General features: G+C 45.3%; 1 protein-coding gene across 15 annotated transcripts in view; it reads left to right on the top strand.

Moving 5' to 3' along the window:
* ACOT11 (acyl-CoA thioesterase 11) overlaps positions 1-19698 on the top strand; it is a 749239-nt gene that overhangs the window by 366772 nt on the left and 362769 nt on the right. For all 15 annotated transcript variants that reach the window (XM_085602549.1, XM_085602548.1, XM_085602556.1 and 12 more), the window contains one exon: positions 16802-16871. In XM_085602549.1, the coding sequence (XP_085458675.1) occupies positions 16802-16871 (70 nt within the window). The remainder of the gene's footprint in view (positions 1-16801; positions 16872-19698) is intronic.

The following is a 19698-nucleotide window of genomic DNA, read 5'->3' as shown; positions in this document are numbered from 1 at the left end:
AATCTGAGATCCAGGGATTACTGCTATTACACCCCAACCGCATCTGTACAGTCGGGTATGGGGTGGCATGCTTTTTTTCGTTTTGACCCCACAGCACTGGAATCAACTGCCACTAAACCTTCGCGCCTGTGCCTATTTATCAGCATTCAAAAAACTACTTACAACTTGGCTATTTAATTTGTAAATCTTCTTCAACTGAACCCATGCAGTTTGCTGGAGCCCTGAGAGGCCCCTTACATGGTGATTTTTTTTTAAATTTTTTTTTTTATAATTTCTTTTAATTGAAAATTGGTCGCTAAGCGAATACAATAAACAACCTTTAACTATGTACATGTTCACTGTTTCGATTTTTATGTTTTGCCAGACAAACATAAATTTTTTGTATTAGCACCTTTATCGATGGCATATCTGGAGCTTATTTGCCCCTACTGCACCCCATGTGGGGGAACTCCATCAACCTGCTTTTGTTCCATTCCCCCAGATCTCTGACCACTTTTGAGAACAGCCTCTTCCTTCGTAGACCACCCTTCCAGCTTGCATACACCAATCCATATTGGCCTCCCAGCCTCGATACCGAGGCCCTGCCACCCCCTCTCCATTTCCTTGCGATGTTGCATTTTGCAACCATAAAAGCTAGGGTGACCCAGGTTCTTTCTTTAGCCGTAAGGTCAGTTTTCTCCTAGATTTTAAGAGACCCCATCGGAGCGAGGCCACTACTTCCTTCCCACACACTGTTAACATCTTTGATCTAGTTTATCCCAATATTTCCGGATTGTTGGGTAGTCCCACCATTGATGTATAAAAGTTCCCACCTGACCACACATCCTGGGGCACAGTGGCGAGTTGGTGATGCCCATTTTAACTAGTGTAGTGCTTGTGTAGTATGTTGTATGTAAGATCTTTGTATTAATCTATATCGGGTGCGTATGGCCACCTCCACAGGGGATGCCAGTGCCTCCTGCCACTCCTCATCACTAATGTCTCCAAGATCATCCACCCATTTAGCCCGTATTTTCCCTAGAGTGTCAGGTGAAATGTTTAGTATTTTCCGATATGTAAGTGATGTTTTTTCACTTAAATAATCATCCAAGAGCCTATCTTCTAGGGGGGAGGAGGCTGGGAGCTCTGTGCGCTAGGAATGGCACTTTGCAGTGCGCTTCGTATCTGGAGATATCAAAACATTTCACCTGAGTCCAGTTCATAGTCCCTTTTGAAGGTCTCTAAAGGGTATAATCATCACTTCCGCCCTTAACTCACCGACCTTCGAGAAACCTAGGAGGTCCCATTTGTCGAAAACCAGGTTGTTTTGCTACTACTCCGAGGTGTACTGACTACCAGAGTGGAGCAGCCATAGTTATCTTATCTTTCCACCCTTGTGCCACTGACGCGGTGTGCCATAGCGTGATTGTCGACATTGGTGTGTGTTGTGGTGCACTCTGTTTCCCACCATAGATAGCTCTGTGATAGCTCCCAGGTTCCATATTATGTCTATCCATTCTATAGGCTGGTTCTGTTTGTGGCAAATGTCCCCATTGATTCGTTACTGTGAGTTGAGCTGCCTAATAGTAATATTGTATAGCCGGTAGGGCGATTCCTGCGTCGTACCAGCTCTTTGTCAGTTTAGTCAGTGCTATTCGGGGGATACCGTTATCCCAGAAGAGTGTTCGAATCCCTGATTCTATAGCTTGAAAATACTTTTATGGGACAGGTTATGGGGTGTTCTGTAAGATATAAACAAAACGAGGGAGCGCCATCTTTTTATATAGGGAGGCTTTGCCTAATAGTGACAAGGGAAGTGTCTTCCAATGTTGCACGTCTTCCTGTAGTTGACGCAAGGGGGGAGCTAGATTGTGATCGTAAAAAACTGCCGGGCTTGTGGTGACAATTCCCAAGTAGCCAACTCTTCAGTTACTCTTCGTGCTGTGCTCCCCCTGGGGATGTTGATGCAAGGACCGCAAAGAACATATAATAGCGACTTGTCCCAGTTTATAGTATATCCTGAGTATTTTTGAAACCAGGTAAATATATGCAGTACTCTATGTATGGAGGAGTAGGGCTTAGCTAGGTAGAGTAGTATGTCCTCTGCATACAGGAAGATTCTGTCCTCCCAATCCTCTGTCCATTCGAGTCCCCTTATGAGCGGATCACCTCTAATCCATATCGCCAGAAGCTCTAACACCAGTGCAAATATTAATGGGGAGAGAGGGCAGCCCTGCCTTGTCACTCTCTGTAATTTGAAGATTGATCACCTTCCCCCATTTACTATGATTTCTGCTAGGGGTTCGAAATAGAGAAGCCGTACCCACGCTAAGAAGTTTTCACCAAATCCGAATCTTTCCAAGGCCTCGAATAAAAAGGGCCATTCAATCCTATGAAATGCCATTTTGACATCTAATGACATTATAACAGCCTCTTCCCTAATGCTTCCAGCCCTCCCAGTACGCCATGGAGGCGCAGCAGGAGAAGTGCTGTATTTCTCCCCAGCATGAAGCCAGATTGATCAGTGTGGACTAATTTATGCAACAGGGGAGACAAGCTAGTTGCGAGGATTTTGGCGAGAATCTTAACTTCTGCGTTCAGGAGAGATATGGGCTTTTACAAGTTACATTTTTTGGCCGGTTTCCTACTTTTGTGTATTACGACGATGTTAGCAAGTCTCTGACTTTCAGATAGGGTACCTCCTTACGGGGTGATTTGAGAGCTTTATAAATATCAATCACATAACATAGGAGACCAGGAAATAACTTTAATTTCACCATGCTTCATAAAGGAGAGGGAAGCCAAAATAGAAACAACCCAAGTATCGTATTTAATAGCAGCACAATTTGGGTTTAACCTACTTCACAATCAGTGTGTTAATAGGCTGAAAAACTATCCTTCTACGTTGTATGAAAAAAATGAAGCAAACAAGAGGGGGGCCCAGACTAGCTTCCTAAAGGATCCAGTGGGCATGCACCCTTCTACCTTTGCCTTATGTTTTAATTTGGACGAGCTTGCAGCATGCCTATGCTGGGCACTGCCCTGTTGGGTGGGAATCCCTGGTGACAAGTAATGCTCTGGGTCCCCTGTTCAAGGGTCCACTAAACTGAACATTACTTGGTAGTAGTAGGCAGTGTCCTCTCATGGGTTAACAAAGATGAGCTTGTGGGGCTTTGAAGAGCACTCCAGGAGGCCCCCTCACAACCCAGCAGTTTATGGTTGCACTTTCATTTCTAGACATGCAGTCTAGGGTAAATTCTTATTTGGGAGGCTGAAGCTTGAGCTCGTCCTTCAGTCCAAGAGCCAACCCTGAACTGCTTGATTATAATTACTCCATATCCAAGGTTAGTAAAATGTTTAATAGATGGTGATGCAGTCTATTGCAAGTTAATTGTGGGTTCTGCGACTAGGGCATGTAGACTCATCCTATTTGGTTTAATTGATTGGTAAGTGGTAGAACCTGAGTTGTTAGAGCACTCTTTTACTGAGGTTTGTTTGGTTATATTAAAGACAACTTCACATAGATTGTTTTTTATCGTTCTGTAGATTGCATGGAATTGATAGATTTGTGTTCCATTTTGATCAAAGTAGAAAGAATGAAAGGAGGGGAAGGATTTCTTGTTAAGCATACCTAGATTCAATTAGGTCATGTAGGAGCCACTGGTTTGCTCTTAGGGATGTAACAGCGAATCCATGCATTTTGGGCTTGCTAGTTCTCCTTTATCTGAAGAAAAAAAACACAGATAAAGGAAACCATTTGTACTGTGGTTCAAGTAGGCATTTCCTGAAGATCTCTCTCTGAAAAAGCTGAACGGTCATGGAAGTACAGAAGCAAACCATCATATTACTGCATCACACTACAGTGTTGTGCTTCACAGAGCCTCACCCTTTTAGGTCGAAGCCTACCAGACAGCTCAGTTGTCAGGTGCACTAAAGACATTTTGAGGACATTTAAAAGCTGATCTAAGAATAAATACTGCCCATTGCTTACCTTTTGATTTTTGTGGTTTGTAACTAAAAGTTGCTTGCTTTCTATTTGCTGGCTTTGTTTGTTTTAGGTTGTTCAGCTTGAGTTCGCCCCTCCCGTGCAGCATAGCCTATATACAGTATTCTTCCATGGGTGCTTTCTTTCTGTAAACAGGCCTTTAAATCTTGTTCTTATCTTGACACGTTTGTTGTGCATTCAAAGACCAAGGTCAAATGTCGGGGTCTGTATTCTTTGGGAGCTTGGTGTTTACTTTTCTTTCTCTGAGTTCTAAGTGAGAGTACTTATTTGATAAGCTTCCAGTGAAAGGAAATGCTTTTCTCTAAAACACAACTACATTTAAATGTCTGTAAATGAATTGTGCCTATATTTCAAACGTATTTGAATTAGGAAAGGACAAATCAAGCACTTTTTTTGTAATTCTGTTTAGTAGAAGTAAAACAAATCTATACACTAGGTGATTACATTATCAGGCTAGCGTTTGTGCACTGTATACTTTTATCAATAAAGTGTATCTCTGTGCAAATGTAATGGCCATTTCAATTGAAATTGTATTCTCTGTATTTTTGCAAATCTTTTTTATTGAGTTTTCTGATTCAAACAGAGTATGCAGTAGCAACGTAAATGGCAATTAATAAACTTTAGATTATATTATATCGCTGGGATATGGTCTGATTAAGTGGGTGTGTTATGTCTAGTGTTAGCATGATGTAGGTTTAGGGATATTCTGGGTCTGTTTACTGTTTCTAGTTCTTGAGCACTGTTCGTGTCTCTCTTCTATTGCTATGGATTACATACGTTTGTTATTTTCAAAGGAAAAAGGGAAAAAACAAAGGGGAGAAACAACTGGGAATGTAACTCTGGGAGCGTGGTTGGGGTGGGTATAGGGCTAATGTCAGCGTGTCGTTTTGGGAGGCCTAGCTGCACTTGGGCTTTGTTTTCTATTGTAGTTTTCGTAGATGTATACGATAACCTGGGGGTGGAGAGATGGTTGTGTGATATCTATGTGTGGCGGGTATAGGAGTGAGGGGGACATTTAAGGGATTTCTGCGTGTGTTTGTGTGCGGGGTTTTGGGAGTTATGGGACTCGGTGCCGTCGGGGTGGCTCTCGGGGATTCAGCGGGTGTCTTATTTGTTTGTTTAAAGCTTTGGAGGAGTGTTGCCCATTCCATGGAAATATGGTGGCGACGTATCCCTCGTGCTTCTTCTAGGCTAATTGCATCTTCCCCCGCCGCGCCCCATTTCATTACGGCCCCTCTCCAGGCTTCTATCAGGACCTGTGGGTGAGCGCCAGTTTATTGAGATGTTTCGTTTTTCTAGGAGTAAGGCTAATGATGGGAATCATGCTTTTATTTTCCTCCCTTCCTTATGCCTGAATATTCCTAGGGTGCAGACCTTCCACGTCTTAACCCCTTGCATGCCCGCCCAGTGCCGCGCCTTCCATTAGCGGGCGGAGTTCATGACGAGCTGGACTCGTCATGGGCACAGCGCCACCGCAGCCCATGACGAGTCCAGCTCGTCATGGGCACTGAAGGGGTTAAGGCCCAGTAGGCCTGTGGTCACAAATATGTTGTGTATCTTTGACCAGTATGGCTGTAGCTTGGGACACGTCCAGAGCATGTGTATGAATGTGGCCCTGGGTAGGTGACAGCATGCGCATTGGAACTGTGTCGTAGGGTAGAATCGCTTAAGCCTCGCTGGTGTCAGTTACGCCGGGTGCAATATGTTGATTTGGATATTTTTAAATCGCTGGTTCCGCTATACTTTCTTGTGGTGCTCTAGGGACATCAGCCATTCTTTGTCATGCAGTGCGCGTCCGACTTACTCCTCCTATTTTAATCGGAGCCGGTTGAGCGGAGTGGCCGTGAGCTCTATGATGATTCTGTAGAGCCATGTGATAAGATGGTGGCCCATGCACATGTTCAGTATTGTGTGTAGTGTGGGGTGTGTATTCAGTTCTCCTTCCGGTACGTTCGATGTCATTTTGTAGTGGGAGACAATTGGCCTGTGCAGGAGAAACTGGCCAGTCGGTAGCCCACTCCCTTCCACCAGACTCTCGATGGAGGCAAGGTGTCCGTCCGTGAACAGGGACTCCACTTCTGTGAGTGAATATCCTGTCCAGACCTGCATGTCTTTGGACATGTAATGGCCATGTCCCCGGGGGAGGCCTGCTAGTGGTAGCAGTGGGGAGTAGAGTGGTGTATTGTGTGATAGGCGGTGGAGTCACAGCATGCTGGACCTGGCCACCGTCACCTGGATCGGGTGAGTTGGGTCCTGGGAGGAGGAAATGGTGTACCGCGGGTACTGTCAGGGGCCCTGATTTTGTACTTGTTTCATCTAGATGGCGTCTGGCTGTCCAGCATGACAGCCACTGTAACTGTGTTGCGAGAAAATAGGCCTCGAAGGATGGGGCTCCTAACTCGCCCTGGTCCCTTGGTAATTGTACCATGGTCAGGGCTACCCTTCGGCGTCCTATCCCCCAGATCAGTGATATTAGTAAGGAGTTTAGCTCCCGGAAAAAGGTTTGTGGAGGGATTACTGGTACGTTTGCAAAGAAATGGAGGAGGTGAGGTGCCACCACCATTTTTGATAAGGCCAGCTTCCCTATGGGTAGCGAGCGCCAAAAGTGAATTTGGGTTTTGATGCCCCTTAGAGCTCTGTAGTGGTTACCCTCGAGGAGGTCTTTCGGGGTGTGGTAGAGCCTGATTCCCAGGTATCTTGGAGCGTCTCCGTTCCAGGCCAGTCTGATCGCCCGGCATGTATTTCTCGTGGGGTAGTGTCGGGGTGGAGTGGATAGATAGTGGATTTTTTCCCAGTTTACTTTCAGCCCGCTGCTTTCTCGAAGTTGTTCAGTGTGGCCCAGAGGAGAGAGAGGACCATGGTGATGTCCCTAATATAGATTAGAAGGTCATCTACGTATAGTGACACGCTGCAAGTTTGATCCTCTGATGGAATGCCCCAATGTTCCCTCGCGGAGCCTGATTGCTAGAGGTTCCATTGCGAGGGCTTCAGCGTATTTGGTCTTGGCTTCTGTTAGCTGTGTGAGGGGTATCGCACCAGTGTCCGTGTCTTTTAATAATTTCGCCAGGCGTGTCTCTGTCAATTGTATGGTTTGCTCTAGTGTCTTTTGCACCCCTGTTATTTGTCTAATGCAGGCTCCTCTCATTACCACCTTAAAGGCGTCCCATTCTAATGCTCTGGATGGCTTAGTGTGTGCGTTTTTGGTGAAATAGTGTTGGATGCTTTCTCTCTGATCCTGCCTAAATACCAGGTCCTCAAGGCAGTCCCGTGGTAATCGCCATGTAGGGATCGATGGTAAGGGCGGGTGCCATCGGAGGGTCACAATGTGTGCGTTGTGGTCTGAGATTACTCTGCCCAGATAGTCTGAGTGTTGGATCCTGGGGAGAATTGTGGGTGTGCATAGGAACCGATCAAGTCTTACCCGTAAATTGTGGGGAATGGAGTGGAAAGAATAGAGTTTAGTTGTCGGGTGTGTGTGTCGCCAGGCATCCGTTAAAGACCAATGGTTCGACCATGCTCTGAAGCAAGCTGTTTGCACATGGGTGTGGGAGGTGGGGATGGGAGGGTGGGATCTGTCTAAGGTGAGGTCGAGCGTGCAGTTGTAATCTCCTCCTAGGAGCCTTGGTGAGGCGGTAATTTAGGCCAAGCTTTTAGAGCGTCCCCCCAGAACGTTGTTTGTTCTGAATTAGGTGCATAGATACTGCTGATTAGCACTGGTTGGCCATCTAATGGACCTTCCAGTTGTATGTATCTTACTTCTGTGTCAGTTTTCCTGTTGGTCTCTATAAAGGGAGTCCCTGGTCTGAGCCATATTAGCGCCTCTCGTGCATATGCGGAGTATGTAGTAGCGCAAAAAGTGCCCCGCCAGCGCTTTTGGAGTTTGTCAAGTTCCCCCCCTAGTGAACTGTGTTTCCTGTAGTAGCATGATTTGCGCCTGATGGCGCTTAATATATTTATAAATAGCGTAACGCTTCCGTGCGGTGTGTATGCCACAGGCGTTTAGCGTGAGAAATTTAAAATCCGTAGTTGGCGTCATGGAGGTATGTAGATTTCGTAGGGGACAGAGGGCGACTTGAAAGTCGTGACTGGGGTTCCCCAGTTGGGAGGTGCGCCTAGAGCTTGGCCCAAGTCTGTCGTTGGGTTCAGTAGCCCTATGTTCGAGGGTGGGGATGGTGTGCAATGTGGGATTGAACCATAACTGTAAGAGGGTGAAGACCCAATGCTTGGGATCTGCCGCAACCGACAGCACATCCAAACTGGTGCCAACATGTACCCTCTGGTGTATCTTGAGGGGGTCTTTCCGGGCCCACGTGTGGTTCCGAGGCTCCTTTTGGGGAGGAGAGTGGGCCCTGTGGGTCTGCGTGCATGGCCTCTAGGGGCCTTGGGTGCAAGTGAGTACGTGTCGTGACCATCAGTTGCCTGTGTTAGGTAGCGCTAGTGATGGTGCCGAAGGATCACTAATGTGGGGTTCCATATGTGGGTCGCTGCTTATGGTATCTATATGAATGTGTCTGCTGTTTGCGGGGTGACTGTCGATAAAGTCTCTGAGTTCCCATCGTAGCTGCTTGAGTTGTTGGGGATCATCTTCGGGTGTGAAGATGTGGGGACCATCTTCATTGTCCAAGGCTATTAGGTTCGCTCCCAGCTCCGCTGCTGCTTGTAGGGCCTTTCATCGTTCCGCTATAATTTGTTCTAAGTTCGGGGACTTCAGCTTTTTATTTTGCAGTTGTGACCCAATTCGACTTTGGGTGCCCCTTGTTTGCGGACGTGGGGGGTCTGTATGCCTTTGTTTGGTACTTTAGAGTGTTTCTCTGGTTTGAGCTAATTTGCATTATCGGTTCTAACCAGTTCAGGGCATCCTTCGGGTCAGTAAAAAAAACTGTAGCCTCATTGTGTAATACTTTGAGTTGTGCTGCAAATAGTATTGAACATTCTTTTCTCGTAGAAGTCTCTTTACTTCCAGAAACGATGATCTTCGTCGCTGTACTGCTCTGAAGTAGTCCTGGAAGAGCATGATCTGTTTGTCTTCCACTGTGATGGGACCATCTTGCCTGACGGCTCGGAGTATGGTGTCTCCGTCACGGAAATGGAGGAGTTTGACGAGTAGTGGCCACGGGAGGGAGCCCGGGGGGTGGACGTCTTGCTGGTACGCGGTGCGCTCTTTCTACTTAGAAGAAGGCGGTTAGCTCCGCTTGTGGCGTGAATGATTTGAGTCAGGCTTCCACATATCTGATGGGGTCCTTTCCTACCACTCCTCCTTCTGGTAGGTTCAGTATACGGAGAATTCTGTGCCTACAGCGCCCTTCCAAGTCCTCGGTTTTCTCTCCAAGTGTCATTACCCAGGCTTGTAGGTCTTTTTACGGAGTCCTGTTGCGCTCTTGCCTGGGGTTGCAGCGTGGAAAGGGTTTTGTCCCCATACGTCACTTTGTCCGCCAATTTTCTGTGGTTGTTTTGCAGTAGATTTAGCATCCCGAAGCGCTCCTCCATAGTGACTCGCGATGGTTCTATGGCTGCTAAGACCCTGTTGAGTTTGTCCGACATGGTGGTGTTGTGGTCTTTATCTTCAGCCTGAGATTCAGGGGTTGGAGACTTGTTTCGTGTCAAGCTGGAAGGTTGGGGTCCTCCGATCGCCTTTGAGTGTCCCATGGTCGTGTCCTGGTAGTGGGCTTGCTGCTCTTGTCTGCTGCTTGGGACCTTGAAGCCTCTGTGGTGTCTCGGTAGTGGTCTAGTTTGGGTGATTTCTGGCCACCGGTGATTGGTAATCAGTCTCTTTAGTTTTGCGTGGGCCGGGCAGGTCATTTGTCCTTGTGGCGATGGGTGGGGGAGGCCCCCCGTTCCATGGTTTCGTCACTTGGCCTTTTCTGTTTCGTTGACGGCCAAGGGCTTGCTTTTCTCTCTCTAGCACGCGTGAGTGGTGTCTCCCACCGTGTGTTGGGGCCGTTGGAGGGGGGAATGTGGCACTTCCTACCCGGCTCTTCCTTCGTGCCTGCTGCTGATTGTTAGGTGTTCCCTGTTGGGGACCTGGTGCCTCTGGAGTGAAACAGTCCTGCGATTAGGTGCCGAGGTTGTGGTTGGGCTTCTCTTGGCTCGTGTGCGTTATTGGTCCTCCCCCACTGATGGTAGCCCTGGGGCCTGCCGATTGTGTCTCTGGCTTTAGCGGTTCATTGCGGCGTTATTCTGGTCTCTTTCAAGGGATGGCGGAGGGGGGGAGAGTGTTCTGCTCTTCTCCCCCTCCTCCTGCAGTTCCAGAGGTCCTGATGACCTCCAACCCCCAGGGTCCCCCGGTGTCCTTCCTGTGTTGGGCCTTGGGTCCCGTTGTCGATTGAGGCTGAGGGGTTAGAGGGAGAAAGGGGGAAGCTGGGACTCACCGACTGGCTGATGGTCTTGCTGTTTCTCGCCTCCTGGCTACTGCTGCGCTGCTCCCTCTTCCGTGGGTGCCCTCTTCGTGATTCGGCCTCAGTTAGGGACCACCAGGTTGCGTGGCGTTGTTGGGATTGCTCCCCCTGCACTCTCTTTGTCGTCTCCATGGGGCTCACATGCCCAGCGGTGCGGTCCGCTCTGGTCGTTGTGGGGTTTCCGGCTTGATTGCGCACCTCGTCTCAGCGGTATTCTCGCTTCCATGGCAGCGATGCGGTGGTTTCTACCGCGGTAATTTCACTACTGCCCACCTCTCTGTACCATCGGCGGGAAAGGACGTGTGTCTCCTTTCTAGTTGCCGCTGGTAGGACATTTCCGTTGTAGCTTGGCACCGCTGGGGATCGGGGATGCCGTTAGACTGTTTTCAGCGGTCCATAGGCAGCCGCTATTTTGGGGTCATGCGCGTTGATCTCGCGGCCATCGAAATACGGTTGATTCCCCTTCTTTCTTGTGTTCTTCTGCAGGGCCACTTGTTGATGGTTCGATTGTTGGACCTCACCTGCGCCCCTTGGTCGTTTTTGGGGACCCTATGTGGCAGATGGATGCCAATTGTTTGGCCCGCGCGTGGAGTCTCAGAGAAACGCATCCGCCATCATGGCTGGTTTAGGCATGCCCCCGAAAATGTATGGTTTGTAATGGGTGTGCGCTACCACATCCAAAAACCATGCCCCGAGCCTTAGTCACTGAAAAATACATTTTCCTGGCTGGTGCTTTTCTTTTTGACCATACCTGCTTCACCAACTTTTTCAAATTTCTTATTTTTGAATTCCGCACCACTGCATAATGGGGCCACCAACCACCCCTAAGGAGTCTAGCAACACCCCAAGCTGCTACTGGAAGAAAGTTATAGAAAAAGAATGGCTCAACGGCCTTCAACTACACTACCAAGACCCCACTAGCGACCTCCTCAATGACCCAACAACACCTGGATCACCACCTGGGCCAATACACCGGCACCCCTGAAAAAACACCAGTGTTACAGCACTGACCTCCAAGTACCATAGAGTTTGCAAACAACTCAAAAGTAAATGGAGAACCACCTCAAACTCCTACAACGCCACACTTGGACACTATCACCATGAAGGGAAAGAGACCAAGAAACCAGCCTGACCCAGAAAATCCAATCTAACTCCAACAAATGCAAAGAAAGTTTCACCACCAACAAGGAATTCACCAACCAAACAGCTGCAAACAGCATCACCCTACACAAGAACTCTGCAACACCCTCCTTGATTTAATCCACTAAAAAATCACTAAGATCTACAGCAACTTTGAACCTCAGCCACCCCCCCCATCGATCTTCCCAGCCTGATAATTGCATCAACTAAAGACTACCAACTGACAGCATAGAACCTTCTATCTATTGAGGACACTGCAGCAATAATGAAGACGGTCCACTCAGGGTCCCTCACAGACCCCTATCTACAAACCACCATCAACGCCTTCCTCAAGACAGCCATCTTCCCAGGTAACTGCCAAAGTCAACACCCTCCTCCAAAAAAAAAAAAACCCTCAGCCAACCCGAAGTATTCAGCAACTACTGACCCATCTTGCTGCTTCCCTTCTCAGCCAAAGTCATTGAGCAGACCATCAACAAGCAACTCTCTGACAACCTAGAATTCCATAAACTCCTGGTCTACTCGCAATCAGGATTCCAAAACAACCACAACAAAGAAACAGCCTCTTCGATGCCACAGACGGAATACACACCTTGGACAGGCCTGCACCCTCATCCTCCTCACCCTCTCCGCCGCTTTCAACATCGTCTCCTACCACAGAGTCATTCATTGCCAGACTGCACACTGCGGAAATAGGAGAACCAGCACTCAAATGGATAGCTTCCTTCCTTTCTCGAAGAACGCAATGAGTCAGGCTCATGACATTCACGTCAGATCCCAAATGCCTCATCTACGGAGTCCCACAGGGATCATCATTCAGCCTCACACTTAACATGTACATGACTCTTCTTGCTAACATCTTCAGATCCCACAGAATCAACGTCTTCTCCTATGCTGAGGACACCCAGCTAATTTCTTTTTTTTCCCCTCTCGGTCAAGACCGTCCCCACCAAAGCCAACTTCAAACAATGCATGATAAGCGTCTGCAATAGGATTAAAGAGAAATGCCTCCAATTCAACAGTCTCAAGGCTGATTTACATATGGCTGGGTCTAAACTGGGGTGGCTTTGTGAGCAAAAGAACAATGGCTTTAACCCAGATCTATTGACTTGGGGTGAATGTTTGATTTGCTCTGCATTCCGTCCATCATCTGTGTGTCTTTTGCTTTCTCGTCCAAAGTGCGCCAGGTATGCCCAGACGTGGGTCTCAAACTCACAGTACCACTTGATTCAAGCTAGTGTGGCTGATAAGGGGGGATGCCCCAAAACAGGCCCCAGGATGCTTGTTTCTGGTACAGGGAGAACCTGGCTTGGCAGTTTGGGCTGGACTGTTCCCATGAGGCACCGGGTCAAGAAAGATTTGCCTATGGCTGGGTCTAAACTGGGGTGGCATGGCGAGCAAAAGAACAAAAGATTTATTCCAGATCTATTGACTGGGGGTGAATGTTTGATTTGCTCTGCATTCCATCCATCATCAGTGTGTCTTGTCCAGTTCGACACCTACAAAGTTGAAGTGCTGATCTCTGGGAATAGGAGCTAATCTTGGGTCTCCACCTGGTGGCCCGCTGAACCCAGACCCTCATTCGCCTCAAGCGACCACACAAGGAACCTAGAGCTCATCCTGGACAGCAGCCTCACCATGAAGTCCCAGGTCAGCGGCGTAACCTCTGCATGATTCCACATCCTCCACATGTTATGTAACTCTTCAAGCGACTCCTACTGGAGCCTCACCACACGCCTATTCTCACCTTCTCGGTGTCTGAATACCCTCAAATCAAATCAGGGACATTTGTATCGGGCACAAATCACTCAAAGTCTCATGGCGCTTGCAGACAGCTCTGAAAGGAAACAGACTTGAACTAATTTCCAAAAGGCCAGGTCTTCAACTTTTTGCGGAAACTGCTGTGGTCTGGCATGCTGCGAAGATAGTAAGCCATTTTATTCCAAGACGCTGGAGCCAAAGAAGAAAACACGCGGCCTCCTTGCCTAGCAGTGTGAATTCTAAGGGGGGTCAGCAGGGCCGAATCACTAGAGAGCAGTGTCCTGGATGGTTGATACCAACGTAACTTTGACAGCCAATATTTTGGCCCGGTTCCATACATATGTTTATGAATTAGACATAGTGTTTTAAAAAGGGTTCGTTTTTTCACTGGGAGCCAGTGAAGAGTATTTAGACATGTTGCCGATGGGAATCTGTATGGGCGATCAAGGACTAATCTGGCAGCCGTGTTCTGAAGAGTCGGAAGTCTGTTTACGAGATCTACATTTATTGACAGCAATAAGGCATTGCCGTAATCCATTCTGTTAATAATCAGTCCTTGTATTAGAGGTCTTCGTGCCTCTAAGGGAAGCCATTTAAAAACCTTTCATAGGCTACGCATAACACCGAAACGGGTGCCGACGACATGATTAACATGACCACTCATGGATAAACAATTGTCCATATAAAATCCTACATTACGGACCACGTTCTTATGGGCAGCACACGGGCCCAGCCTGGACGGCCACCAGTCCTGCGTCCAATGGTCAATAGCTTTGCCAAAGAGCACGATATTGGACTTGCCCCCGTTTAGCTGGAGATGGTTAAATCTCATCCATTTATCAACATGGATCAAGCAGTTTTTAAGACGTTGCTTAGTATCGCTCCAGGGTGACAAGCAGCTCCCTACTCATCCACCTTGCATTACATTACACCTTTTCGGATGCAGATTACTATTTTACCCAGGTTGATAAATATTTATCCTCTAAACACAAATTGGGTTGTAAAACACTAAGATAAATCTACGCTTCAACGTTGCTCTTACTATGTTCCTTATAGTGCGTAGCCTAAGTTGGTCCTTGTTGCTTTTGTAGGTTGTACTAGATTTTTACAGCTCCCACTGACTTTCATTATGAAATTTCCCATTTGTTTTGGATGAAATGGTTTCTTTGAATTTCTTTTGAACCTTCTATCATATTCTATTCTTTGGCATTTTACTTATTCATATTCTTTTTTCCCTTCTTAATATGGCTCGAGTGTACTTTAGGTGCATTATTTCATTAAATGGATTGTTGTTTGCTACACCACGTCCTTCATGCTAGTTTTTCCGAAGGTGTCCCCTTGCTGCATAGATTAAACAATCAAAAGATGAGCAAAGCATGCCCTTCTAAAACCTGGTTCATCCATGTGGGTCACTCTGGGCTGTTTGGAAGCTCATTCGAAGCTCACATCAAAACTGTGACCACTTATTCCCATAGCCAACCAGTTGTATTCCCTATGCAGACTCTGTTGCAGGTCTGTTACAAAGGACTTTGAGCAAAGCATAAATGTTTTAGGGTGATCATATGTTGCTGGGGTTTCGTAAAATGCACACCAAAATGTAAGCCTTGCCAATTACATTAACGTACATGCAGTTGACTTGTTAATTTTGTATACGTAAGAGCAGACTGTAGATCTACAAACTTTCCCTTCTCAAATCAATTAATTAATATATGAAAACTGGAACTAGTCTTATGTAAAGTAAAAGCCAACTAAACTATACTATGTGACAAAATAAATATGCGTATGTACACAGTTTATTCTTATTTAAGAGCTTTAACAATTTTTGGGTCTGGTTTGCACTATGTATAACTGCAAATAAAGAAATTAATTCCTCAGGCACTCATAAGCAGCACAACCTTCCACAACTCACAGTTTCATATTTGAAAATAAAATAAGATTCAAAGAATTTTTGACATGACGCGAGGCTGTATGATGCGTCTGAGCACGAACATAATGCAATGACTGTCTGGAATATGCAAGAAGCATTGTTGTAAAATTCCTATGATTAATTAACAAGTTGATCAAGCAGGTGGTTTCAAGAAATCTAATTATTTTGTACTTTATAGATTCTACTGCACAGCCGAGAAATTTAAGTACTACAAAGATTAGGAGTTGACCTGCACAAAATGTCAGCAGCTTTTCGTAAATAATTCTTAGTAACACCTCAACCTTGTACATCTTCTGGAAGTGTATATGTATACCGCTTCTCAGAGTAATTCAAAGGCAAATTTAGTTGAATGGTGCTTTGATTCAGCTTTGTGCTTTAAATTAAGATGAAAAGACGCAGACCTTTGCTTCTTCAGTCAGATTTTCATTTTTTTTCATCTTTCAGTCCTTCAATGGCATGCCAGTGGACCATGTAGATAAAATATTTGTCCTTCTCAAAGATATGTGATGGGGATGTGGTTGGAGTCCTCAAGAGGCAGCAAGGATTGAATGTTGGCCTTCCATTCTACTTTTGATTAGATAAAGAGATATCTGATGCATGTAATGGAAGATAATGTATTCCCATCGTCGCAATCCATTGATTTTAAGACTCTTCAACCCACTTGTTTTATAGTTCTGCAAATATTCGGAAGCTAAGAGCTTGTTGTCACTGTTTTCATACTGATTGTAAACATAAGGCTTACAAACTTGCTTTTGTGTTACTTATTGACACCTTGTATTTTTTTTTTTTTATGTCTTGACTTGTGGACTTGGGAGATGAGAAAGGGGTGATGGGTAGTAGGTGATTTCTGGCATTGATTGTAGGGAAAAGAAACTCTGATGTTGATGTGTCTCACACAAGTAATAATCATCTTTAAGTAAATTACTTTCTTTGGGCCAGCTTGGAAAACAACCTTTTTTAAGAGGTTTTCTTTATTAATGCTTTTTTTAAATACTAATTCACATTAATTGCAAGATATCCTATGATAATTTCACTATTATATTTTCTCACAATTGGTTGCTGAGAAGTGATACTTAAGTTAACATAGCAATGAGTTCCCTTTGTCCTGATTATCTAAGTGAAGTTCCCAGGAATTTACCTGCTGACTGTTTCATTGTTGTGATTCTGCTCTGCTGTGAGTATGTCCTCTCCATGGCATGGCAAGGGCCCCCAAGCAGGTTTATTATATATTGTGCTGTAACAAATTCTGAAAATAATATAGCTTCTAAGCCATCCAGGAGCACTAGCAAAATTCAGGTGCTGTCAAGTTATGAAACATTAGTTGTCATTTATGAAAATAAAATCCATGGTCCCTTTCCACCACAAAGACGTTTATTTTTGAACAGCTGCCTTATACAGAATCTGAATACTTATGTCGGATTAAATTAAAACTAATACAGGTTGATTGAGTAATGCATGCAACTTTTTCATAGTTGAATGAGCATATACGTCAGTGTGATTGACTGTCTTATTGTGCATCCCTTTGATGACTTATATCAATTTAGAAGAAGCTGTCTTTTTATGCAATAAAAGTTCCTCGTTTGTAATTTTTAGCTGAAAAACATGCTGGCTGCCCTTGTGTTACTGCCTCTGTGGACGATATCTACTTTGAGCAAACTATAAGGTAACGTGTGATCTGCATGTTATGGACCACATTTTAAAATTGAACGATCATGTGTTTTGTTACAACTGTTTTCGTTAACTGCAAGTTTTTTTCCTGTAGGTCTTGACCGCTTTAATTTGGTAAAATAAAATCCTATTGTTAAGAAATTGAATGGTAGAAAGTTGACTGTTCGTTTAAGAATTTGTATTTGTTGGTACGTCGTAAGTTAGGACGCTGTAGTTTCGAGTGGCCACCTAATAGGATGGAATAAGCTTAGTTAAAAGTGATCAATATTTTTTAGCACTTTATCCTTTTTAAAGTTAGCATAAATCAGGCAGTCATTTTCACAGTGACCTTCCCCAATAGTAATTACAGCTCCTGTTTGAAGTACGTCTGTATCTTAAGTATTTAGTACCTCACCTCTTTCTTAAACATCTGAATTTCAGGCTGCCATTTTCTGTGCGTATCAAGGGAGCTTATGGCTCCCTAAGTGGTCGTTTCCTGTTCATGTGTCCTTCAGTGTTTGCCCCTTTCTGATGGCATGCATGTTATATTGGATGGGTCTTAACCATTACGATGCGACCCTCCAGTATTGCTTCCTAGTGACGTTACCTACACTTGTGCCAGGTTATCCTCATGCTGTACCCCCAGTGTATTAATCAATTCTTGATGCTGTGACAGATATATTCATGTATCATCCGCATATATTGACACTATGTGACCCTCTCTCCCACCTTAATGCCCCGTTTATGCATCACCCTCCTTAGTCTTATCACCTATGGCTCCACTGCCAAGGCAAAAAGCAGCAGGGATAGTAGGCTTCCCATCTGGTGCTTCTGTCTATTTTACACCTGTCTGATATCAGCACGCCTGATTTCAGCTGGGCCATGAGTTCCTTGCACAGAAGTCTGATCCATCCTAGAAAATTAGGGACAAAGACATCTTATAGAGGAAATAAAATGTGAACAAATTACATTACAGCAGACACCAGTACAAAGCTATATAAAAGTATACGTGGTGAAAGAGCAGTGCAGGACTAAATCTCTTGCTAATGCCAGAGAGAAGAATAGTTCACTGGAAAATGGAGTGCATGACCTTCAAGGTCTTAGTTAAAGGAAAACTTGTGTTTGTAAGCATGAAGGAATTTATGGTCTTAGCATGCACGCATTCTGGGTTCTCTGCAAATTAAGAATGTGACTGAAAGAATAGGAGCAGGAGATTGAATTAGCAAAGAGCACACAGAATATGATTGAAAGGTCTTGGGAGCAGAATGACAAAGCATACATGCAAATACACACGCATTCAAGAGTAGTGAATAGTTAGTTTGTTAAGTGTTGTTATAACTGCAATAAAGAATGTTTAAGAAATAGGTTAAGAGGTTAGGGACACAGGTGAGAAAATGTTCTTTTAACCAATATGTAATTTCTAAGTAATTCATTATTTGACCTTTTGTAACAAGCATTGTCTGACTAAGTATAAAAGTGGCTGCCTGTAAAGCAGCAAATTGAGACCAGCTGTCTGGAGATAGCTACTCTTCCTGTTGCAACAGTATAAAGCTTTATTTGCCTTGCCAAAGAGAAGACATGTCTTTGTATTCTTTATTTAAGTTTCCCCGCAACAGCCCGTGCTTTCTAACACTGCAAACATATATTCCAGGTTTAGCGTATCAAACACTTTCTCAGTAACTAATGCTACCAGCGTGCTTTCAATCCTTTTGGCTTCAATTCATGCACCATATAACTAAGCCTTCTGATGTTCATGAGTACGCTACAGGCAAGACTGAAGATGCTCTGATCATTGTGGACTAAGGATCCCATTATGCAAAGCAATCTATTCACTAGAATTTATGAGAAGAAGAATCCTAAATCCTGGTTGGTATGACCCCGGATTTGTGGGATCCTTATCAGGTTTGGGCATCATAATTAACATGGCTTCTCTCAGAGACTCTGCCAGAATACTAAGCTGTCTGGCCTCTCGTTACACTTTTGGTAGGCTATTCGAGAACTACACACCAAAAGTGCGATAAGACTCAAGGAGGGAGATCATCAATGCCTGTCACCTTTACCCTGGGCAGTGCCCAAAAGGCCTCAACTAATTTATCTTTTTGAAGGTCTAACTCCTTCTCGGCTCTCTGGCCTTCAGTGAGTGTTAGAAGTTGCACGTGTCCCAGATAGTTGTCTCTCTGGGTCTCATTGAGAGACCACTATCGGTGTCTCCTGGTTGCTTCTATAACTTTGTTCGAAACTGTGATAGGGCCTCATTGACACCTATCTGGGAAGCCACTATGATGCCATCTTGTCTATACAGAGCCAATATCATGGAAACAGTCCTCTCCTTTTTCAGTAACCCGACCAGTAGTTTTCTGGAGTTGTCCAGATTTGCCACACTTTAATTCTAGCTTCCAAGAATTCTGCCTCATTCGTGGGGGCCCGAGGCCTTAACTTTGTGGTTGCGCTAATGACGCTTCCTGTTGAGACAGACCATGCTTTCTAGCTCCTGTATTACCTGCTGATTTTTTCCCTCAGAACCACCTTTAATGATTCCCACTCTGTAGTTCTGGTGGCTGGCAGTTGTAGCCAAGTTGCACTCGGTAAAAGTGTCTATCAGCACTTGTATTTCCAACCTAAAGACCCTGTGTTGTAGTGTCCCAAAGTTGAGCCGCTATGTGGGTATTCAAGCCTGTGCCAGCTCACCACTATACTCTATCATTAATGGTGAGTGATCTGAAAGGAATCTTCCCAAATATTGTGGCACGTGAATTTTCAGCCAGAAGTCCTGTGTGATCAGTATATCTAGTCTGCAGTGTGTTGTGTGTATGGTTGAGTGGCAGCACTACTCCATCCGAGCC

Source organism: Triturus cristatus, chromosome 4_2, assembly GCF_964204655.1.
Source record: "Triturus cristatus chromosome 4_2, aTriCri1.1, whole genome shotgun sequence".
NCBI classification, from domain to species: Eukaryota; Metazoa; Chordata; class Amphibia; order Caudata; family Salamandridae; genus Triturus; species Triturus cristatus.
The sequence above is the reverse complement of the archived record's forward strand: the minus strand, read 5'-3'. Positions and strand labels throughout refer to the sequence as shown.